Source organism: Chiloscyllium punctatum, chromosome 26 (genome assembly GCF_047496795.1).
Source record: "Chiloscyllium punctatum isolate Juve2018m chromosome 26, sChiPun1.3, whole genome shotgun sequence".
Classification (NCBI taxonomy): Eukaryota; Metazoa; Chordata; class Chondrichthyes; order Orectolobiformes; family Hemiscylliidae; genus Chiloscyllium; species Chiloscyllium punctatum.
In genome coordinates, this window is record NC_092764.1 from 40,220,489 (window position 1) to 40,246,022 (window position 25,534).

The 25,534-nt window shown below is 39.6% G+C and overlaps 1 protein-coding gene across 5 annotated transcripts; it reads right to left on the reverse strand.

The window, feature by feature from the left end:
• Positions 1–2,530: 2,530 nt before the first annotated feature.
• Positions 2,531–15,506, reverse strand: plekhf1 (pleckstrin homology domain containing, family F (with FYVE domain) member 1). 5 transcript variants are annotated; one of them, XM_072596205.1, is made up of 3 exons: positions 15,386–15,506; positions 15,170–15,256; positions 2,531–5,223 (listed from the first exon to the last, which is right to left on the reverse strand). In XM_072596205.1, the coding sequence occupies exons 2-3, from the start codon at positions 15,228–15,230 to the stop codon at positions 4,394–4,396; spliced, it is 891 nt and encodes a 296-aa protein (XP_072452306.1). In that variant the 5' UTR covers positions 15,231–15,256; positions 15,386–15,506; the 3' UTR covers positions 2,531–4,393. The 5 variants fall into 5 exon arrangements, with proteins under 5 accessions (XP_072452306.1, XP_072452307.1, XP_072452304.1 ...); XM_072596206.1 differs by lacking the exon at positions 15,170–15,256 and having other exon boundaries at positions 15,304–15,506; XM_072596203.1 differs by lacking the exon at positions 15,386–15,506 and having other exon boundaries at positions 15,170–15,293.
• Positions 15,507–25,534: the final 10,028 nt, after the last annotated feature.

Consider the following 25,534-nt stretch of genomic DNA (forward strand, 5'->3'; position numbering starts at 1 on the left):
TTACTTTTGCTCCAATTTTCTATGTTTCTAAGTTATCATGACCTTTCCTTTATCATAACATCAGAAGTGAGGATGTTTGCTGATGTTCAATGTTCAGCACCGTTCGCTATTCCTCAAACAATGAAACCGATAAAAGGTCGGCACAACATTTGAGGGCTAAAGGGTTTGTACTATGTTGCACTGTTTTATGTTCTGTGTCCACATCCATGTACAACAAGACCTGGATGATATCAAGGTTCAATTTGAGCCCTTAAGTGGTAAGTTCCTATCACACAAGTGCAGGCAATGACTGTCTCCAACAAGAGAGAATCTAACCATCTTTCCTTTATTCGTGTTCTGATGAAAGGTCATCAAGAGGAAATGTGAAGTTCTTCAGTTCACAAGTGCTGTCTGACCTGAAGGAATTTTACAGCATCTTCAGAAGTTTATCTGCATCATCATATTTCAGAAGTTTAGGATTTTTATTCTTTCTTTTAGATGTGGAACCAAGTTATGTGATCCTTCCTGCCAGCCACTGAAAATTGAAATATGCTTCTAGAGGTTATTGGTCTCTAAGGAGATTATAACAATTTTTAAAACAATTTTCTGTTAGTTATTAAGAGAGTGCCATCAGATTTGTTAACGATCTTGGATATATATTTTTGTGCCTAGCACAGGTCAGTTCAACTACTTATTACATGATGAAGAGTAACCCAACTCAAAACATTAACTCTGTTTTCTCCCTACAGATGCTGCCAGATCTGCTGAGTTTTGCTAGCAATTTCTGGTTTTGTTATATATTACACTGACTGCTTCAGCATTTAGCATAGCTAAAAGTATTGGAAAAATGCCTTAAATGGGAGTTAAAGTGGGATGAAGAACAATGTTTCAGAGTCATAAGTGAAAAAGAAGTGACTCCAATAACTTTCCGTAGAAATCTGTTAAATTAACTATAAATCTGATGAACATTTTTGAAAGTCGATCCTAGCCAACTCCAACATATTTTCAGGAAAATCTTGACCTAGATCTCCAAATAATCCATCTTTGGCAAACGTTGCTTTTATCAGAGTAAACTTTTTTTTTGACAGTTGTGTCATGCCCAACCACAATTGACACTCATCAACGAGATCATTGTGGTTTGACAGTGAGGTGAAAAACAATCACTTAAAATAGTTATATAAGAAGATTGGGAGGGTCAGCAAATCTTCTAATCTTTTAATTAAGCATTTCTGGTCTCAACATTATCACTGCTCCCATGATTATTAATAGCATTAAGATACACAGTGCTGACTGACTAGTACTTTCACCGCACCCTTAAATCCACACAACTCTGATAAAGGGCTTTTGCCCGAAATGTCGATTTTGCTGCTCCTTGGATGCTGCCTAAACTGCTGTGCTCTTCCAGCACCACTAATCCAGAATCTATATACTGCTCCCAATCTCTCTCTTCAGCACAGCTATCTCAATCTCTTCCTGTTTGTGGTAGCCCGTCAAAACAAAGAGCATGGTTGCCTTGGGGTACAGCCTGTGGTCTTGTAATGTGGGGGTGTGGGGTGCTGCTGAGTTGCAATTATCATACAATTCTAGCTGACCAGGACACCAGGAAGCTCTTACTACCTTTTCTATGTGTTAGCAAGTTGATAATTAACTTGTTTGGCCTTGTTACAAATGCACCTCCCTTGTCATGGAGTGAAACCTGAGCTTGGAACGACTGACTCAGAGGGAGGGATTCTTCCTGTTCTGCACTCGGCCTCAAAGTTATCCTAGATAGAAGTTTTATATGATCATTTGCTACAATAATACTTTCTGGGGTCAAGAATCACAAGTGTGCATAGACATAGATATACCCTCTAGATTCTTCCTCCTCTTTACCTTCCTTTGACCTCATTTCTTCTTCCAACCACATTTTTATTGTGTCATTCTTGTAAGTCTGAACAATGTGTCATCAGTAAAAGCCTCAGCTTCATCTTCTTATGTCCATACCCTGATGATTTTGAGCTGAACTATTGTTCCATTGCCTTTGTCTTCTGAATGTATTTCAATAATCTAGGCGTTATGTTTACCATATATGCATGGCACAGTTACTGTAACATAGGAACTACATCATGAGATCCTTTCAAAGTTTCCCAAAGCCAAAATGTCTTCTTCAATCTCTGATACAGTTCCCAATCTATGATTCAATAAACATAAGGTAACTTGAATATATATTGAAGTAGGCATAGAAGACAGTTTCACAAAAAACTGAGAATAATAATTTGGAATCTAAAAGGCTTATTTTGATTAGTAAAAACATTGCTTTTAACACAAATAACTTGGAAATTGGAATGCAATCTCCCCACATCCAACCTCTCTCTGATGCCATTGCTTTTGCCTCACACATCGCTCTAATTTTCCTCAAGTTCAGTTAAATCAGAATCAAATCAAATTTGAGACAGAGTGCAGAACAGGAAAATCCCTCTCTCTGAGTCAGTGGTTCCAAAATCGGGTTTCACTCCATGACATGGGAGGTGTATTCGTAACGAGGCTAAAAACATTAATTATCAACCTGCTAACATGTAGAAAATGTGGTAAAAGCTTCCTGGTCTCCAGGGGCAGCATGGTGGCTTAGTGGCTAGTGCTGCTGTCTCACAGCACCAAGGACCCGGATTCGATTCCACCCTCAGATGACTGTTTGTGTGTGACATTCTCCGTGTGTCTGCATGCATTTCCTCTGGGTGCTCTGGTTTCCTCCCACAATCCAAAGGTGTGCAGCTTAGGTGAATTAGCCAAGCTAAATTGCCCATTGTGTTCAGGGATGTGTAGGTGCATTAGCCAGGGTAAATGTGGAGTAATGGGGAATGAGTCAGTGTGGGTTACTTTTTGGAGGGTCGGTGTGGACTTGTTGGGTCAAATGACCTGTTTCCACACTGTAGGGATTCTATGAATTTTGGTGAAAATCAATTGTTTCTTGTTTCATCAAAGGTGACAGAGCTTTAATATAATTCTGAGTGATTTGTAGACTTTGTACAATGATTATGTTCTAAATGTAGACATACAATTGCACTTATTCAGAAATCTCATAAGCATAACATAATGTTACTTGACCATGTTACAAATTGCAAATGCTACATGATGCAAGACTTGTACTAAGTTTTCCAGAAGCAATATAAATGTTGAAAAGTTCTAAGTCTAATTATTTTGGGACTGTTGCAGTGCATGGTGTGGCGATGTGCATTGGTTCCATTTTTATAAATTTGTCCACCTTCTTTTCTTTCTTATCAGCGGTGGATACTTAAACCTGAAGCACATTTGGTGGTCCAGGAGCTGAGGAACAAGTATTCATGTGTAAACACAGAGAATATCTGATCTTGGCTATTGTCAAATTCAAGTTTAAGTCTGATTTCATCCTCATTTGATTAAGAGTGGAAACCTTTGTTGATTTTCTGCTCCATTTTCATTGATTTTCTGCTCCCTTATCAGAGGTGCAGAGACAAATTATCATACTTTGACCGTCCCCAAAGTTGAGATCAGCTAACTAATTCATCAGGAGCCCAACCAGATGGCTTCATGGAATGTGACATTCAGGATTAAACACAATAATGGGTATACGTACAGTGTTTGTGTACGGAGATATGAGGCAGAATTTAATATGGCACAGCTTACTCCAGAGGTGGAGGTCCCACTCCACCCGAGAGTTTCCAACCAAACAGAGGTCAGCAATTCTACATTATCATCAATGTTACTGGAGACACACGGAGGGTTGCCAACTGTGCATCCATTAAACCAGCATGGGATGCAGGATAGAAGTGAACAAAAGTAAAACAGGAGTTGCAGAAACAGGATCAATGACTTGCACATGAGTGGATTTAGAAGAAAGAAAGGTGGAATGACTTTCAAAAACATCATGCTGCCTCCCTTCTCATTGCCAGGTCTCTGGGTCCCTCCTAATGATAGACCGCTCTCTGGGAGCCCCTAAAACACACATTTGGGCTTCTTGTATAGAAATTTGGATTTCAATTAGCAAGGACTTCAATTGGCATTTGGACAGGAAAGCTTGTAGACAGCTTTCCCACTTGTCTCCCCTGGAAATAATCAGGGCAGAGGTGAGAAGTCAGTGGCGTCTCCATCTGGGAACTTTATGTTCAGTTAAATAACCCCTGTCTCAAAACACACCGGGGGGCGGGGGGGAAATAAAACTCTACCCACGAAATGTAAATTGTATAAATTCTCTTATGGTAATGGCAAATCAGTTAAAACCAGTTTGTATAGAATACAACAAGAAAGAAAAACATGCACTGTAGTGCAAAGCTCAATAAGCATTTTAAATTGGTTAGTATGAAGTAAAATTAGTGACACATTTCTCTGAAAAATTGCTTAGAAGAGGCCTGTTTTCACTTCATGATGCTATTATTGAGTTAATTGGCTGTGTATGTGACTAAGTGTGGAAAGAGGACCAAGAGAGATCTGTTAAAAAGAGTGGCTCCTGGCCCAGCTCTTCCTTCTCGTCATCACTGGATTTGTCATCACCTTCATCATCATTCAGGTCAGTTATCTCATCTGCTTTTCTCTCTAATGTTGAGATTTTATCCTTCTCTTCCATCAAGTTATTGTAACATAATGTGCATACCCTTAAAGGCTTTGATGACAGCTTGGGCATGAGAAACTTGTGCTTTGAACAAGAATGGCACACCACAAAGCCACAGTTCCGACAGTGATGCCTGCGAATTAAAGTGTTGAACTTCTTTTGAGTGCACCGCATGCAGATTTCTGTCATCTTGTCTGGTATCCAAGGGGCTGCATGTTCAGTAGATGGTGCCTTTCCTGTCTTTTCCAGCAGTTGTTTGATACATTTGTTAATATGCTTCATCCAGTCCTCTTTCTCAGGGCGGGTTGCAGCACACACTACGAATGATTTTCGTGAAGTTTTTATCATCCATTGATTTTTCAGACTGTCATTGTCTGGAAGATCTTCAACACTGACATCCTCCAATGGTATTATCTGTTGACTGGTGTACTTTTTCTTGTGGATAATAATACTTCCATATACAAGGATGTCATTAAACAGGAAAAACATCCGGGGTTTTGGTTTTTTGCGACAGACTTTTGTCAATAATCCTTCACCCACAAGCACTCGGCCATGCAAGACCAGAGGTTGACCTGTTGCTCCAAAGCAATTTTCAACTGCAACAATTCGTTGTGTATTAATCTCTGTATTCATTAGGCGGTCCACCATCCTACTCACCAATCCTTCTGTCAAAGTTCTCCCTATTGTTTAAGAAAGGGAGAAGGGTGATTAATGCTTAAATAATTTTGCAAATTTTATAGGCATAACATTGTATTAATGATAAAAAGGCTTAATATTTATCCAACAAGCATTCTGACTGGAGTAATTCCGTAAAGTATTTATAAATTTTTTTAAAAACTCGTCTGACATATTCATTGTTTAGGAGATGCAAGTCTGGCTTTCAATCCACTGCTACTTTCTATTGAACTATGAAGAATCAACGAGTTCTTTAATCTTCCTTTCACTCAAAAAAATGCTTCATCTTCATCTGGTTGCTTTTTGATGGGCTAGCTAGGGTTAACATCTTGATATGTGGCCTAAATCATTTCCTGACACTTACGTGCTATTGTACTGAATCCTGTCCCAAACATTTTCCATAAATGCCAATAAATTGTTGCTACATTTTGGAAAAATATATTGTTTAGTTCAAAATATGTTAAGAATATAAATATTCTGAATTTGATGTCAAACTGTTCAAATCATTCCCTGTACAAAATGGTTAACTTTATATTCTTCCTTAAAATTTTTCATTTTGGCTTATGGAAATTGCATAAGTTATGAGAGTTTCATATTTCATAATTAGTAATTAGGACAATTTTACTGGGTGTTCAAAGGTTATTATTTGCAAAGTTCAGTTGGTAGCTTTATTTAATTAATGTCTGAATTATACTTCAGTATAAAATATATTTCATTTGAACTTGAAAAATTCATACAGTGTTATCTTCCATTTACAGTCCTGCACATTCTCATTCTTTCAGTAAGTGCGTAAATACTGATACTTATCCAATCACTACAATGCTCTCTAAATATCTAATTATTGGGTCCATCTTTGTGAGACTTTCCATCTTTCATGTCTGACACTTTCAGTGCATCCTTTATGACTTTCCTATCTTACCAGCACTTGACACTATTCCTGTAGCTCAGAAAATGTCCAAATACTAGATCTTGTCTTGTTAGTCTCTATCATTGTTTCACTGAAAAATCTCTAGATCCCTGTTTGTTTCCCATAAAACTGTTTTAAATTATTTTATTCAACCTCAGATCACACTGCTCTTTGATTTTTTTTACTAGTTTCCCATGTATACTGTACTTTTATTTTGTTAATTTATCAGGCATCACACAACTCCAGTGTCACTTCTCTCGTTAGTAAGGTGTTTTGATTGTCAGTGATCTATTTGTAAAAGTATTGTTCTCTCTTACTGTAAGTTAGTGACCCCTTGCAACACAGCTTTCACAAATTGGTAGTTTTAGTTAATTCTTCTGCAAATACTGTTCTTTGATCAGCAGCCAAATACATAATTCAATGGTGAGCAACATAACATCTAAACAAGTTCCAAGTAATTTTGATATTGTGACATGCTAACATTTAAGAAAGAAAGAAGTTACATTTGTACAACACTGTTCATGACCTTAAGGCTTACCAACTCACAGTGGCTGGAGCTTTTTTCTGAAATTTAGTTATTATTGGGAAGTAGGATATTCAGCTGCCAATTTGGCTGCAGCAGAAGTGTATAAACAATGTGACTAAGACCAGTTCATGTATTATATTGATGTTGGCTATGCAATAACCATTGGTCAGAACACTGGGAGAACTCTCCTACTCTTCTTCAAAAGGTGCTGTATTAGTATTTTTGTGATCACTTATTTAAGAGATGGCATTCCACTCAAATTTGGCACTTCAACTAATGCAACACTCTCAGTACTAATGTGCCAGTCTAGTTTATGAACTCAAGTCATTAATGCAAAGGTTAGAGTCACAGCCTTGAGCCACATCTGGTGCCTGACTGATAATAGGAAATTAATTTCTTGCAGTTATTGAGACAACTGTAAATGATTGCATATTTTGTGGGAGTGCACCTGACATTTTATTGCATCATTCATTCCATCACTTAGGTTGTCTGCACAATTTTAAAAAAATTAAAGCGGATATTGTTTTCAGTGCAGTATGTCCTGACCTTTTTTTTAAAGAGAACCTCACAATTGGTTTGAAAAATGTTCAGGAAATATCAAATCCAGCCCTTGATGTATTAATTGATTCATACCTGGTCACAACTGTAAACATCGTCATCATCATCATTAGCCAAGGGAGAGAAAAAATGGCCTTGGATTTGCTGCATTGCTAACTAGAGTTGTGCTGAGACCCTGGGCAAGGTTTCACAATCTATTACAGTTCTAACCGGATATCCCAAATTGTTAAGCTCCTGAGTAAATGAGGATGAACTGACTCCCTTTTTTTACTCATACACCTTCCCATTTAGAATGAGGTTAATTTGAAAAGGACCCCTCCTTGGTACATGCCATTTTTCCAGGAAAAATGTATGTTTTGAAAGGAACAAATTTAATAAGGCTTTCTTGAGTTAACATAAGATGGACATTATTAGTTACTAAACATAAAAAAAGGCACACATATACAGAGATTATGAACAGAACGTGAGTTCATAAGAAGTTAAAAAAAAAATGAATCAGTCTGTGTGGGCCATTTGTAAAGTGTAGACAATGGAACATTATTAGTTGAACAGTCGATTTTGGGATTTTTAGCTTTTAGATTTTTATCTTTTTCTCCAATCTTTTTTTCAGTTGTGGTTGGCTGGCAGTAGACAGAGTGAGAGAGTCTTGTCCTGACAATTTCTGGTTGACTTCTAGCACACAGAACAAGGGAATCCTTCTACTCGCAATGTGGGGCTTCCTCAACTGTGACCTACACAGCACACCAGTGCTTGAACCCAGCCTAGTACACATAAACACCCAAATTCACTAAAACCTTTCAGATTTGTCAATTATTATCCCCTTTTATTGTATATTCCTGTAAAGGCAAACCATTATAATATCTCAAAGGTGGCTTTCCATTGAGAGGGGGAAGATAGTCAGCAACCTCATTGTCTCTTCCTTATTAGTTTCTCTCTCCCTTTTGAGATTTCCTTGGCATTCTACAGGTATGACATTCCATGAGTTCCTGACATGACTCTGCCAGAAAGCACAACATTTATATCCACATTTTTCCTTTTGTTCATAATAGTCATCTTTTAATAGTCATAATAGACACATTTGGAATTAAAAATTAAATATGTTTGTAGTAAATCAGGGTTTTTATCCATTGTCATGATATATGTAATGTTTGATGCAAATGCATAGTTATCATTTCTGAATTAAACAAGACAGGTGCATGACCGATGTTTATGATTATTAAAGAACAAATTGACACCCTACCATCACCCTAAACACACACTCATTCTACTAGCAATAGAAGCAGCAGTATACTATTTACAAATGCAGAGCAGCAACTCACCAATGTGTCAACAATACCTCCCAAGCCTGTGATCTCTACAAAGACATGGGCAGCAGATGAATGGGAACACCATCACTTGAAAGTTCCCTTCGAACCACATACTATCCTGACTTTGAACAATACAATATTTCTTCATCATCATTGTATTAAATCCTGAATCTCCCTTCCGAAACATAGCTGATAATGTCAACAGCAGATGGACTGTAATAATTCAAGAAGGTGGTTTATCACCCCCTCCTCTAGGACAATTAGGGAGAGGTATTAAATACTGGCCTAGACAGTGGTGCCCACATTCCATGATAAAATAAATTAGAGAACAACTTCTAGTGACTGCTCATTCATAGTTAAATGCTTCATTTAGAAAGTCATGGTGTGAATTTCCCTGTGCCTTCGATGCTGCACTATATCTATATCATTGAGAGACTCATCATGGAAACACATGAAATGCATAACATGGCACTCCTTATTCACTAGATATCCACAAAACAGATTGGAAAATGTTAGTGTTTGCACATTCTCATGTGTCAATATTTAACAGTGTGTAAGTCTTAAGTAAAGCAATCTACATTTTTAATACTGAAAAGAAAACTTCTATAAGTGTAGACATTGTAAAATATGTCATCGGAAAAAAGAATCATTTGCTTTCTATTTTTGATGAATTAACTTTTTATGACATCAATTGAACATCAACAGAAAAGTTGTATTAATTTAGTGAAATATTGGAAGAGGCTTCATGGGAGCACAATCAAAGTTTTTTTTTTCAATTCTCAAATTGTTAAAACATGGGTTTCCTCTTTATACAGAAACATTTTAACACTTACCTGTCATTCTCACTGTTTCAGCTATTATAATTAACTATCTGATTGTTCTAATAAGTATCCCCCACACTGATCATTTTTGGAATATAGTCCTAAAGGCTTGTCATTCCTGTAATATAAGTCTTTTGAGAAATAATCAGCAGATCTAACATTATTCTTTCATGCGTGTCACATGAGCCTGCTGATACACTACGATTATAACTATGCTCTTGTCAGTTTGCTAAACCGGTTATTCCAGTAATATCAAGTGAGCAAAACAAACTTGATATATCTTAGTTGCGAATCTGACTTTCATTTTGAACATGAATTCTGGTTTCCTGAAGTAATGCGATATTACTCTATGCATATAATACATCAGTCTAATTATCAACATGTAGCAGAATAATTCTGATCAGAATAACTCAACAAAGCAATTCTTTTTTTAAAATTTTAAGCTCATTCACTTAGTTTAATAGTATCATGTGTTTACTTTGTTGCTGTTGGAAATATGTTGAAAGTCTTTGCTCTAAAAGCTTCAGTAACCGTCTCAAGAATGCATTCCCTCCTGACTCTGGGGAAACAGAGGTAGGTTTAACTCTTCATCCTGTCACATAGGATTGGTCAATTTAGCATGGATAAGGAAAGAAACCTAAAATTTTATTGGTCGATCCATCTCAGCACACAATATTTAGCGCATTTACCTACTGCGTCATTCACATGCTTCAGATGCTAAGTTAACCATTGCTTGTGGAGATTGAGTTGGGAGAGTTCCATTAAAGTCTGGGAGTATTCACCTATCTATAATCCAATGTAATTTTACCAAGTGAACCCAGATCTATGTGTAACGACAAGAATTCAAATTAAGAAATACATATGAATCTTATAATTATATGCTGTTTCAACATCTCTCCAAGCAATCCAAAGTAAAACAAATATCAAGGATCTTGCACTAACTTTTGAATATCACACCTCATTTGACTGGAATGTACAGTTAAAGGCTGTGTCTGTGAGTAGGAGGAACTAAAGGATAAAGAATCATTAATCTTGGGCTCACTGGGAAGCTGCACTAAAAGGGAGATAAATTGATGGATGATTTTAAAGGAAGAGAGAGCACTGAGGAGGCACAGATATTTAGAAATGGAATTCTGGATCCTAGGGCCTGAATGGTTGAAGATGTGTTAGGTTGAAGCAAGTTAGATAAGAAAGACAGAAAATTACAAAAATGCATTTTGGCATAACAACAGGGGCAAGACTTATACAATTAATGGTAGGGCCTTGGGTAGTGTTGTAGAACAGAGGGACCTGGACGTTCAGGTACGTAATTCCTTAGAGATAGCATCACATATAGACAGGATGGTTAAAAAGGTATTTAGCACACTTGCGCTCATTGTTCAGTTCATTTGAGTGTAGGAGTTGGGAAGTCATGTTGAAGATGTACAGGATATTGGTCAGGCCTTCTCTGGAGAACTGTGTCTAGTTCTGGTCGCCCTGTTATAGGAAAGACAGTATTAAGCTAGAGAGGGTTCAGAAGAGATCTACCAGGATATTGCTGTGTATAAAAGGATTGAGTTATTAAAAAAGGATGGATAGGTTGGGACCTTTTTCACTGGAGTGTAGTAGGAGGTTAAGAGGTGACTGTATAGATATTTATAAAATGATGAGGAGTGTAGAAATGGTAGGTGTCTTTTCTCTAGGATGGGGTGTTTCAAGACTAGGTGGCATATTTTTAAGGTGAGAGGGAAGAGATTTAAAAAAGACATGAGGCACAATATATTTACACAGAGGGTGGTTCGCGTGTGGAATGAGCTTCCTGAGGAAAGGGAGGATGTGAACACAATTACAACTTTTAAAAGACATTTGGATAAGTACGTTAGTAGGAAATGTTTGGAGGGATATGGGCCAGGAGCAGGCAGGTGGGACTAATTTTGTTTGGGATTATGTTCAGCATCGACTGGTTGGACCAAAGGGTCTGTTTCTGAGCTGAATGACTCTATGACTTTTGTTGTCAGAGGATTGTTGGACGAGAGAAGATTTGAGTTATTGCAAAGGGCGAGACCATGGAGCAATTTGAACAAAGACTGTTTTTAATTGACAGAAAGACAACACAATTAGAATGGGGGCATGAAACAATGATATTTGTCATTTCAACATTTAATTAGAGGAAATTGTAACTAACTCAAGTTGACCAAACAACCTGACAGTCTAGAGGCAGTGGAGCAGGTGGTGAGATAGAGTTGTTGGAGAGGTGGAGCATTGAGTAGGTGAACAGGAGATTTGGAAATTTGGGTTCAAAGAAACCATATTTGATAACAAATGGTTTAAGGAGGATCTTGTGGGAGCATAGGAGATGGTTTGGAATGCAGGGATCAAAAGTTTCTTTGTGGGGCCTGGAGATGCAATTTGATACATCTGATTCAACAAATAAAAATGCAACACAGCTTAAGCAAAGCTTATTTGTTTGGACGTTGACCCTGATCCTCTACCCACTGTCATGGTCTAGCAGGAAAATCGCAAGAGTTTCTCTTCATGGCCACCTGTTGACATGGGTCAGACCGTACTCTGCATTGTGAAAACAGGACTTCACTGGATTTTGCAAATAGCAGAGCCAGCTCTGGTAAACATGCTGTAATAAAGTATGGCTGAATTGCTGGTTAAGACAGATTTTAATTAAAATAAAAATAGCAAATACTAACACTGGTAATCAGGCGCCATCTGTGGAGAAAAAAATTGAGTTAACATCATCTTTCATTAGAATTGAAAGAACTCAGAGATATGATAGGTTTAAAGCAAATACAGAGGCAGGGAAAGCAAGAAAGAGAGGCAACATGATTGTGCAATTATATATTTTGTAAAAAATGTCTTTAAAATGAACAATGTTACTTACAAAATGGGTTCAAAAGATCACATGATTTTGGTTGTTGTTTCATAGCAGCCAAGATAAATAGACTCATGTGTTATCAGAAGAGTCAATCACAAAGGATCATGATGGATTCAAGGGATTTCAAGCTGTCCATCTTCAAGAGGTGTGAAGAATCAGAGACTTCAATTGTATTGGAGAGTAGTTTAGAAAAGAACAAGGAAGTTCAAAGGAGGGGAGTTCCAGCATTATTGACTTTCCTTAGTGGAACATTGATTAATCAAGTTTCATGTCTGCATCCATTTTGCTGGATTGTGATCAAGAGCTTTCTGAACGTGTCATAATGTCTGCAGTCACCCATTCCAAGTGAACAGTATTTGAGAGTTGGGTTTTCTCTCCTTCACCAGCTACTGTGTGGAGAATGCACCCAGAAAACCTCTCTACTTTGCTGAAAAGAACTCCAGGTTGTTTTCAAGTGCCATGCCAACAAAACCAGTGAAGACAGGGATTTTCTTCACTCAAGGGAACTGAAGTTACTCTATCAATTAAGTCTCCCCTTTAAAGCAAAATATGAAAGCTCCAACTATTTAATCACAGAAGCTTCAGATTTTCAATCCTTTCACTTCAAATAAGCCCGGCCTGCAATTGAGACTGATCTTACGTAACTGTTTAAATCTATGCTTCTGTATTTTAGCATGATCTTATGTAACCTTTAAAATCTATGCTTCTGTGTTTTAGCAACTCACTATCAACTTTTTACTGAACTATCAGTGACACTTGTTAATAGACTAACTGTTTAACTTGTTAACAAACTAACTAACTAACTGTGCTGCTAGTCATTTTTCAAATTGAAAGATTCATAGGCAAGAAAGTGTCTGTGGAGGAGCTATATAAATCTCACAGTTCACAGACCACTCTGAGGACAAACGTGGTGTGGTCTTGATAGAGGAAAAGAACAAAAGTAAAGGCCTGTGATGGAGTGGAAGAAAAAGTAAATGACAAAAGATGGTGCGAGACAAAAATGACAAGTAAACAAACAGAAGGTAGTTTTAAGGGAGAGGTGAATGGAAATACTAATGATTCTGAAACAGCATTTCTTTGATAATTAAAATTATATCACTTCTAACCTTATAATCAGTGCACAATTTTCTGACTTATTTCTGTAACTACTATCTGTATTCATTCTTGTAACCCTTAAAGCGTACATTTACTTAGTGCGTCTCCCACTCCTCTGCTATAACTCTGGCAGAGTGCTGGAAAAATAACAGCAAGTTTGCAATGCACACTGTTATTAAGGTAAAAATTGATCAGCAAGTCCAGGTGATGAAGAAGTATATTGTGAGGATATTTAAAGAATTTGCTGGATTTGACAATGAATTACCCATTAAACTCACCACAGAAACTGTACAGCATAAATACCTTTTAAACAATACAGTAATTGCTAACGTAATATCAATCACCTTTTTCAGCCCCATTGCATTTCATTTCTCCATGTAATAAATTCTTCCTTGTGCATTTTGCAAACTGAAATGCTTGTTTTATATTTTTCCTACTTTACGTTTGTTTCTCTTCTGCCTCTTAATCTTATTTTTCAATCCCTGTATTTTTGTACCTGACCTAGCTTTAATCACTCTCCTACTCTGCCAGTCATTGTACTTTCTTCTGATGTTGAATATTATTCAGGAGGTAGAATGTGATCACTTTCCAGGTCAGCTGCACTGTTACCCTCCCTCCACCATTATCAGCTGTTACAGCAGAAATAATATTTGAGCTGAAGAGTGCAGGAAGATTTCTATAAGCAAATATCACAAAATGTTCACTTCAACAACATCATAAAATCATGGCGACTAGGCTCCTCCTCACTCTGCTCACTCTCGAAAGGAACAGCTCACTGATTTGCACTCAATAAACTTCCACCGTCACCTGCAAATATTTTCTTTTTGGGTAATCATTCAATTTCCTCCAAACAATTAGGCTGATATTGCTCTACTACACTGTCAGGTAATGTATTTCAGATTCTAATCATTCCCTGTCTAAAAAGACATTTCCTCGTATCATTGCTGGCTCCTTTTGCTAATCACTTTGAGTCGATGTTCCCAATTCTTGACATCTGCTGATGGGAAGTTTCTTTGTATCTCCTCTGTATATCCACCTCAACCAAATTTCCTCTCAAAACCTTCCCCTGTCTGTGGAGTCCCAGTTGTAACAATCTATTGGTGTATTTGAACTCCCTCATCTCTGGACACATTCTCATAAATCTTTTCTGCAGCTTCTTTAAGGCAGTGATATTTTTTCCAAAGTACCCAGCCTATATTTGATCAATGCTCCATTACTTTGTCCCCTTTTGCTAATCCTTTTAAATGCTAATCAGTTCAGCTATTGGAAGATAGCTCCTATCTTATGTTTTACACAAAATAATCTCCAGTTCTGCATTCAAAATATTTCCTTACATCACACAAAAGCTCATAGCCAAGGCACTTTCTTTGTAGATACTTACAAGACACAGCAGTCAAACGTCTTCTCTGGTGTTCTTTTATTTGATGTGAATAAGACTTAGGACACCCAGGCTGATCTTTAGTTCTGCACTGCAGTGTTTGCTCAAAGGGCATTGTTACATTTAATGTGCCAGGCTATTTTTCTTTCAGATAATTTTAATGCATTCGAGTCAAGCATTCCATTACTGCTGGCTCAGTTAAGCCTTCAAACTACGTAAAGCTTAGCCAGTGACTGAACTGAAATACTGAACGACTGTCTAATTTTAGTACCATTCACTTCACACAGCTTGAACTAAAATATATTGAAAAGACACGCACCTGTTTTCTGTTGAAAGAATTCTGACAGTTGCTGATATTGCTCTTGATACCACTCCAAGCAGCGTTATAGTCGTTTGAGTGAGGTTTGAGTTACTGGTGTATTTTTGTTAATGTGCTTCAGGACGGAAGGAAGGAAGTGCAAAACTGGAGTTATATTTTATTACCTAGCCCTACCTTCTCTTCCTCTTGCTTTTTGATTAAATCCACAGAGTTGTAGCGAACATGCTGATTTCATTTGCCAATTGCAATTTGATTGGGATTCTGTCAGGATCATGAAAGCACACATTCAATGATTTAATTTGACTTACCACTGTCATGTAATACTGAGTTACAGTGAAAGTGTTGTCTCATACTTTACAGGCATGAGATTTGAAATGAAGTTGACTGTACCTTTTAAAAAAAACTAAGATATATTAAAGGTTCAATGCTGAAAAACAAAATCATAATTGTATTTCCAAAAAAGCTACAATTTTCTACTGTTCTTCCCAAAGTCTCCTTAACATGTCCCGGCTTCATAATCACTGTACACGTAATGGCTCCTCCCCAAAACCAGTCAAAGTCCAAAGCTGTGAGCAGGCTTTATTTATCTTGATTGAGATAATGACAAAGTAAAATATTCTAATTCCAATGATAAAACAGTGAGTCTTAATTGAGTAACATCTTTAGGTATATCACAGATATCTTAGTGAAACACAGATTTGAAGTGAACGAATGATGAGGTTAGGATTCCATTTCATTTACTGATTTTCAGCATTTCAAAAGTTAAAATTCACAAAGTAAGGCCTCAAACTACAGATAAGCACAAGCCACTGACTTACCCTGTTTTCATTGCGACATTACAATAATTAAGCATTCAAGTTTAGAAAAAAACATTTCCTGAGGAAATCTCAACAACAGATGGTTAAAAGCTCCAGTAGGCTGACTGGCACCTCACTGAAGGCCGTACCATACTGTTAAAAGTTAAAGTTATAATCAAAGCCCAATTTTGTTAAAATGAGTGGGGGAAAAAGCCACATTCCCTCAAAACATTTTGACGTTCTGATCTAAAATAACAGCTTCATCTGTAGTTTTCTCAGACTGTGAAACAGAAGAACACAGACCAAAGACCACTAAAGAAGACAAAACAGAAATAAAGATTGTCAAGAAAAATGAAAAACTGAGAAAAACTGATGGAAAGCAGACTATATTGTAATCTCATTATGACTAATTTTATGGCTTTGGGAATCATGTTGTACTTGTAAAGATAGAACAGAGGAGGAATTGTACTCATATTTATTTCTCTCAAAATTCAAGTTTTAAATGGTTTTCAGCTGATATCATGTTCCATTTCGTTTGCTATCAGAATATCTTGATTATTCTCATTGCATGAGGTGGTTTATTGTAGAACAACTTAAACAAACTAATCCAGTTTTTTTTCTTCAGTCCTGGATAGCAAGAGGTTTGACATCTGTAGGTATACAGTATACAGCAGAGGGAGGGTTGTGGATTTCTGGAAAATTGAGGCTCTTTCTGGGGTAGGTGGGACCTCTACAAACAGGATGGTCTTCACATGAACCAGAGGGGTACCAATAACCTGGGGGGTAAATTTGCTAATGCTGTTTGGGTGGGTTTAAATTAATTCAGTAGGGTGATGGGAACCGAAATTGTAGTTTGAATATATGGGAAGATGCGAGTAGTGAAGTCAAAATTAAAATTTCAAGATCGCAACAAGTTACTGGCAGGCAAGAGGTTAGTTTGAAGTGTGGTGTTGGAAAAACACAGCATGTCAGGCAGCATCCGAGGAGCAGGAAAATTGATGTTTCAGGGAAAGACCCATCCTGCTGAAGGGCTTTTGCCTGAAACGTCGATTTTCCAGCTCCTCGAATGCTGCCTGACCTGCTGTGCTTTTCCAGCACCACTCTCATCCAGACTCTGGTTTCCAGCATCTGCAGTCCTTGATTTTACCTAGTTTGAACTGCGTCTACTTCAACACCAGGAGCATCCGGAATAAGGTGGGTGAACTTGCAGCATGGGTTGGTACAACATTTCAATGTTGTGGCCATTTCAGAGACATGGGTAGAGCAGGGACAGGAATGGTTGTTGCAGGATCCGGGGTTTAGATGTTTCAGTAAGAACAGAGAAAATGGTAAAAAGTGGGGTGGTGTGATACTGTTAGTCAAGGACAGTATTATGGTTGCAGAAAGGATGTTTGAGGATTCCTCTACTGAGGTAGTATGGGCTGAAATCAGAAACGGGAAAGGAGAGGTCACCCTGTTGGGAGTTTTCTATAGACCTCCAAATAGATCAAGAAATGTAGAGGAAATGATAGCAAAGATGATCTTTGATAGGAACGCGAGTGACAGGGTAGTTGTTATGGGGTCTTTAACTTGCCAAATATTGACTGGGAATACTCCAGTTCAAGTATTTTAGATGGATCAGTTTTTGTCCAATGTGTGAATGAGGGTTTCCTGACACAGTATGTAGACAGGCCAACAAGGGATAAGGCTACATTGGGTTTGCTTTTGGGAAATGAACCAGGTCAAGTGATAGATTTGGAGGTAGGTGAGCACTTTGGTGATAGTGACTGCAATTCAGTTATTTTTACTTTAGTGATGGAAAAGGATAGATATATACTGCAAGGCAAAAGTTATAGCTGGGGGAAAGGCAATTATGATGCGATTAGGCAAGATTTAGGATGCAAAGGATGGGGAATGAAACTGCAGGGGATGGGCACAATTAAAATGTGGAGCTTATTCAAGGACGAGCTATTGCAGGTCCTTGATAAGTATGTACCGGTCAGGCAGGGAGGAAGTTGTCAAATGTGGGAGCTGTGGTTTACTAAGAAAGTTGAATCACTTGTCAAGAGGAAGAAGAAGGCTTATGTTAGGATGAGATGTGAAGGCTCAGTTAGGGCACTTGAGAATTACAAGTTAGCCAGGAAAGATCGAAAGAGAGAGCTAAGAAGAGCCAGGAGGGGACATAAGAAGTCTTTGGTGGATAGGATCAAGGGAACTTCTAAGGCTTTCTGTAGCTATATCACGAATAAAAGAATGACAAGAGTAAAATTAGGGCCAATCAAGCATAGTAGTGGGAAGCTGTGCATGGAATCAGAGGAGATCGGGGAAGCACTAAATGAATACGTATTGTCAGTATTCACACTAGAAAAAAACAATGTGGTCAAGGAGATGACTGAAATATAGGCTACCAGACTAGATGGGATTGAGGTGCATAAGGATGAAGTGTCAGCAAATCTGGAAAGTGTAAAAATAGGTAAGTCCCCTGGGCCGGATGGGATTTATCCTAGGATTCTTTGGGAAGCCAGGGAGGAGATTGCCAAGCCTTTGGCTTTAATCTTTATGTCGTCATTGTCTACAGGTATAATGCCAAAAGACTGGAGGATAAAAAATGTTGTTCCCTTGTTCAAGAAGCACAGTAGAGACAACCCTGGAAATTATAGACCTGTGAGCCTTACTTCGGTTGGGGGTAAAGTGTTAGAAAGAGTTATAAGAGATAGGATATGTAATCATCTAGAGATGAATAAGTTGATTAGGAATAGTCAACACAGTTTTGTGAAGGGTAGGTTGTGCCTCACAAACCTTATTGAATTCTGTGAGAAGGTGACCAAACAGGTGGATGAGGGTAAAGCAGTTGATGTGGCGTATATGGATTTCAGTAAGGCATTTGATAAGCTTCCCCATGGTAGGCTAATGCACAAAATACGGAGGCATGGGATTGAGGGTGATTTAATGGTTTGGATCAGAAATTGGCTACCGGAAAGAAGACAGAGGGTAGTGGCTGATGGGAAATATTCATCCTGGAGTTCAGTTACTAGTGGGGTACAGCAGGGATCTGTTTCGGGTCCACTGTTTTTTGTCATTTATATAATGACCTAGATGAGGACATAGAAGGATAGGTTAGTAAATTTGAGGATAACTTGAAAGTCGGTAGAGTTGTGGATAATGACAAAGGATGTTGTAGATTACAGAGAGACATAGATAAGCTGCAGAGCTGGGCTGAGAGGTGGCAAATGGAGTTTAATGTGGAAAAGTGTGAGGTGATTCACTTTGGAAGGAGTAAAAGGAATGAAGAGTACTGGGTTAATGGTAGGATTCCTGGTAGTGTAGGTGAGCAGAGAGATCTTGGTGTCTAGCTACATAGATTCTTGAAAGTTGCCAACCAGGTTGATAGGATTGTAAAGAAGGCAAACGGTGTGTTAGCTTTTATTGCTAGAGGGATTGAGTTTTGGAACCATGAGGTCATGCTGCAGCTGTACAAAACTCTGATGTGGCCACACTTGGAGTACTGCATACATTTCTGGTCATCGCATTATTGGAAGAATGTGGAAGCTTTGGAAAGGGTTCAGAGGAGATTTACTAGAATGTTGCCTTGTATGGAGGAAAGCTCTTATGAGGAAAGTCTGAGGGATTTGAGGCTGTTTTCATTAGAAGAAGGGTGAGAGGCAACCTAATTGAGACATGTAAGATAATCAGAGGGTTAAATAGGTTGGACAGTGAGAGCCTTTTTCCTTGGATGGCGATGGCTAGTACGAGGGGACATAGCTTTAAATTGATGGATGATAGATAAAGGACAGATGTCAGTGGTAGTTTCTTTATTCAGAGAGTAGTAGGGGTGTGGAACGCACTGCCTGCAACTGTGCCAACTTTAAGGCATTTAAATGGTCATTGGATAGGCATATGGACGAGAATGGAACACTGTAGGTTAGTTGGGCTTCAGATGGTTCCAAAGGTTGGTGCAATATCAAGGGCCAAAGTGCCTATACTGCGCTGTAATGTTCTATGTTCTATAACACCAATTTTTAGTAACACTAAAGGCCAAATGTTTGGTCCCACATGGGAGGACAGAGTTGGGATGAATTTCCAACCCCTCTAATCGGACTCGGGAGAATGTCTCCCAAATCGTAGCATTTTCTGGAAAAGAGGTTTTAACAAGGAGTTGGGCCCATTGATCCTGAGAGCATTGGGGAACAGCTACAGTGGTTAAAAAGGCCTGTTTTGGGAACTTTTTTCCCAGTTGCGTAAAATACAATAAAATTAAAGACAGTGTTCTAAATTACACCTGACACATTGCCTCAAGCACCCACACATTCCCAATACCACATCCACAATAACTCACCTTGGCCTCTCATACCCTCTACCTATGCCACTCTACTCACCCCATGGCCCTTTATAATCCTGAAAACTTAGCACCAACTGAAGCTAACACATTCCTCCACCCCCCTCCCCCCAGTCATCAATATTCCCCCTAAGCTGCTTGAATGGTCTGAGATTGCTGATTGTCTTGTGATTGCATTCACATCCTATTCACATCCTATTCCAGAAGCTGCTGCTGCACTCAGACCTCGGACATTCATGCAGCGAGAGGAAGAATTTGCCCTTATACTCTCCATACTAATTCACCCAGTATCCATCCTGGGCAGATATCAGGAATCATTTTGAGATGAGGCAAAGGTTGAAATGTTCATTGAAGACTTTATTAAAATAAAACTCTCACTGAAACAATACCTATTCAATAAACGTAAACTCATCCAAGTATTTAATCCCTTATGAAACCAACTGTTTCCTTCAAGTACTTAATCACTTATGAAAATGTACATTTTTGTTCATAGCCTGATATCAAATATTTGGAGCTATTCATCAAACTACAAACTTGCAACCCTTCCCCCTGCTACGCTAATACATTATTCCTATAATGTGTTATCGTATTGCCCTTAAGTGAATAGCTGCAGATCTGCCAAAAGTGGACCTCTCCAAATGACTCCCATATATTTAAATCTTTTGCTGAAATGTGTAAATCCCATAAATTACGTTTTGCATGTCCCACTATTAATAACGGTACCTGGTTGAAGGCATATGCAGCTGCTTTTGTGAACTGCAAGGTACTACTGAAGTGCCTGGCGAAAATGGTGGGTGTCAGGTTCGGGGCAAGGCTTCTGAAATCGGGGCTGCAACAAGAATTTGGCAAAGTCAGAGACCTCCTTCATTCCCATGAACATCCTAACTGTTGACAAAGTAATGTCAAGAATTTGGCCAAAGATCAGCAAAATCTGGATTTTTAATCAACAGCACAATTTGGTTTGGTACATTTTAATCATTCTAACCTGTTATCTGAAAGTCAAAGTAAATGTGAGCTTTTAAAATAGGCGGATTAACAACGATTTTAAAATAGCACATCAAACAACACAGTAATGGAGGGGATCTCCCTTGACATTTCTCATGGTTAGCCTACAGCAAACCTTTGATGATGAGCTATGAAAATGGCTCATGCAGACCTGCTGAGCAGAAGTGTTGCATACATTATTCTCAGCTCCTGAGATCAAAGAGACAGTAACTTTATTGATTATTAATTCCTGATTACAAATAGGAAGAATCACTATCTCCTTCAGCTTTCATTTTTTTACAACTATATTATTATGAATGCTGAACTTTGCAAAATGCTTCTGTTAAAATACATCCTTAATTGAATGTATAATGTTTCACTCTGAAAGGTGGACGTTGAATTGGTAAACACCTCAGTCTGGAGAAATGCCTGTGAGACTTGAGGTTTCATGGGTGATGAGCATTGAGATGAAAGAGAAATGCATCAGGAAACCCATTGAAAGCCATTGGGATGATTGAGGACTCTGGGTCTATACTTGATAAGAGTTTAGAATAGAATCCCTACAGTGTGGAAATAGACCCTTTGGCCCAACAAGTCCACACCAACTCTCTAAACAGTATCCCGCCCAAACCCATTCCCTTACATTTGTCCTTAACTAACACATCCCTGAACACTACAGGCGATTGAACATGGCCAATTCAATTAACCTGCACATTTTTGGATTGTGGGAGAAAACCAAAGCACCCAGAGGAAACCCGCGCAGACAGGGGGAGAATGTGCAAAATTCACACAGTCACCCGTGGCTGGAATCAAACCCATGTCCCTGGCGCTGTGAAGTAGCAGTGCTAACCACTGAGCCACCATGCCACCCCACAATGATGGATGAAGGAGGATCTCATTGAAACTTACAGAACACTAATAGGACTGGATAGAATGGATTTGGAGATGTTTGCACTCGTTGAAGAGACTAGGACTTGAGGGAATAGCCTCACACTTTCTAGAACTGAGATGAGGAGGAATTATTCAGCCATGATCTTCACAGATTAGGTGGCTTATCTGTGGAACTCATTGCCAAGGAGAGCTGTAGAGGCCAAATCATTGAATGTCTTTTAAGACAGAAATAAACAGGCTTTTCATTAGTTGAAAAATGTGATGCTGGAAAAACATAGCAGGCCAGGCAGCATCCGAGGAGCGGGAGAATCGGCGTTTCGGGCATAAGCCCTTCTTCAGGAATGAGGCTGGTGTGCCAAGTGGGCTGAGATGAAAGGTAAGGGGGAGGGAATTTGGGGGAGGGGTGCTGGGAATACGATAGGTGGAAGGAGGTGAAGGGTGAGGGTGATAGGCCAGAGAGGGGGTGGGGGCGGAGAGGTCGGGAAAGAAGATTGCAGGTCAAGAGATGCTAAATCCGGGGGTTGGGATTGAGATAAGGTGGGGGGAGGGGAAATGAGGAAACTGGAGAAATCTACATTCATTTACTACAAACCGACCGATTCCCACAGCTACCTAGATTACACCTCCTCCCATCCTGCCCCGGTAAGAATGCCATCCCATATTCCCAATTCCTCCGCCTCCGCCGCAGGAGAACCAGTTCCATCACCGTAAAACCCAAATGGCCTCCTTCTTCAAATACCGCAATTTCCCCTCCGATGTGGTCGATGATGCTCGCCACCACATCTCCTCCACTTCCCGCACCTCCAACCTTGAACACCACCCCTCCAATTACCACCAGGACAGAACCCCACTGGTCCTCACCTTCCACCCCACCAACCTTCGGATACATCGTATCATCCTCCGTCATTTCCGCCACCTCCAAACAGACCCCACCACCAGGGATATATTTCCATCCCCACCCTATCAGCATTCTGGAGAGACCACTCCCTCCACAACTCCCTCAGCAGGTCCACACCCCCCACCAACCCAACATCCACTCCCGGCACCTTCCCCTGCAAAAGCAAGAAGTGCAAAACTTGCGCCCACACCTCCCCCCTCACCTCCCTCCAAGGCCCCAATGGATCCTTCCATATCAGTCGCAAATTCACCTGCACCTCATACACATAACTTACTGTATCCACTGCACCCGATGTGGTCTCCTCTACATTGGGGACACAGGCGCCTACTTGTGGAATGTTTCAGGGAACACCTCTGGGACACCCGCACCAACCAACCCAACCACCCCATGGCTCAACACTTCAACTCCCCCTCCCACTCCGCCAAGGACATGCAGTTCCTTGGCCTCCTCCATTGCCAGACCCTGGCCACACGACGCCTGGAGGAAGAGCGCCTCATCTTCCGCCTAGGAACCCTCCAACCACACGGGATGAATGTAGATTTCTCCAGCTTCCTCATTTCCCCTCCCCCCACTTTATCTCAGTCCCAACCCCGGATTCAGCACCGCCCTCTTGACCTGCAATCTTCTTCCCGACCTCTCCGCCCCCCCACCCCCTCTCCGGCCTTTTACCCTCACCTCCTTCCACCTATCATATTCCTAGCGCCCCTCCCCCAAATTCTCTCCCCCCTACCTTTTACCTCAGCCCGCTTGGCACACCAGCCTCATTCCTGAAGAAGGGCTTATGCCCGAAACGTCGATTCTCCCGCTCCTCGGATGCTGCCTGGCATGCTGTGTTTTTCCAGCACCACATTTATCAACTCAGGTCTCCAGCATCTACAGTCCTCACTTTCTGCTAGGCTTTTCATTAGTAAAGGGATCAAAGGTTATAGGGACAAGGCAGAACAATGGGGTTGAGAAACATAGCCATGATCAAATGACAGAGCAGACTTGATAGGCTGAATGGCCTGATCCTGCTCCTATATCTTATGGTCTTATAGTTGAGTTGAAGTTTTTAAGCACCTCTCACAGAACAGACAGATGTTACTGCTACAAGGCAGGGAGAAGAAAATTGGAATTTTCCAAGCATTGGTCTTCTGTGATGTGGAGTGGAAGTAAGATTACTGGAGTCATAGAGATGTACAGCATGGAATCAGTTCAACACATTCATGCCAACCAGACATCCAACCCTAATCTAGTCCCATTTGCCAGCACTTGGTCCATATCCCTCTAAACCTGTCTATTCATATACCCATCCAGATGCCTTTTAAATGTTGTAATTGTACCAGCCTTCACCACTTCCCCAGGCAGCTCAATCCATACATGTACCACTCTCTGCGTGAACAAGTTGCCCCTTAGGTCCCTTTTAAATCTTGCCTCTCTCACCCGAAATCTACACCCTCTAATTCTGGACTCCCTGTCCCCAGGGAAAAGACCTTGTTTATTTACCCCATCCGTGACCCTCATGACTTCATAAATCTCTATAAGGGTCAACAGTTTTACCAGTGCTGACTAAAACATATGCAGGTTTGTTTACAAAACTCTCTGGAATTCTAGATTGTCAGTATTACAATGACTTGGGTGAGACAGGAAGTCAAAGCATACATTGCTGGTATTAATTGGATCTGGAAAGCTCAGGCAGAGTAGACCTATTGGTGAGAGGTACTGGAATTGTATGCCTAATGTTGTCCAAAAAACAATTCTGTGCCACCACATTCTGTCTCCTGCCTGCATCTCTCCTGCTGGGACTCCTAGCAGTCACCAACCTTTTTCCACCAGGTGAAAGATTACAGCTGGGTGTGAAGTGACAAGAGGTCGATTGGTGTGAGAGCTAGCCACCTGAAGCCTTGCATACCCCTTAACTTGCCAGGTTGGGGGAGGGAAATGTAGGTACAGCATTTGGAAGGACCTACATGTTTACAAATACACCTCACTGGGGATTGTAATATTCTACCCTACATTTCTTAAAATTGGATTATGATCAATAACTAAGCAGAGATAGAAGTTTCCCTATGTTAATAGTTATCCTGAAATTCAAATGCACAGAAGTCTTTAATGTCAAATACTTGGCAGTAAACATCATCTGGTGCTAATGCTCTCTCCACAGCTCTCAGTGGCAGTGTAAAGGAGTGATAATCACTTTCATATTTAGTTGTGAACTAAGCAAAATCTTTAGGCCCCAAATATCTGAAAAGCAGAATTATTTCTCATTTTCAGGCAAAAGGTAGGGTTCTACTCGGCTGGAAAATAGTTCCAACTAACACCATTGCTGACTTCTTCAATTAGTGATTAAAATCATTTTAAACGTCAAAATTATGAAGAAGAAAAAGAAGGGAGAGGGATTAAGGAGAGGGAATGAAATGAGATGGATTATCCGGGTAAAATATTGACAGACTTGACCATTTCTGGATTACAGTATTCTATGTGTTGCCTCAAACAAGAATTCCTTGGCACATATTAATAACTTCAGGAGCAGAATGTACCACGAGACCCACTCTCCAATTTCACTCAGTTAAACTGCATATGCACTCTTCAAAGGGCATGGTTTAGATGAGAAGATTTTCATCCCAATAATGATCAATTGCTCTGTCCTTGCAGAATAATGACATTTTACCAGA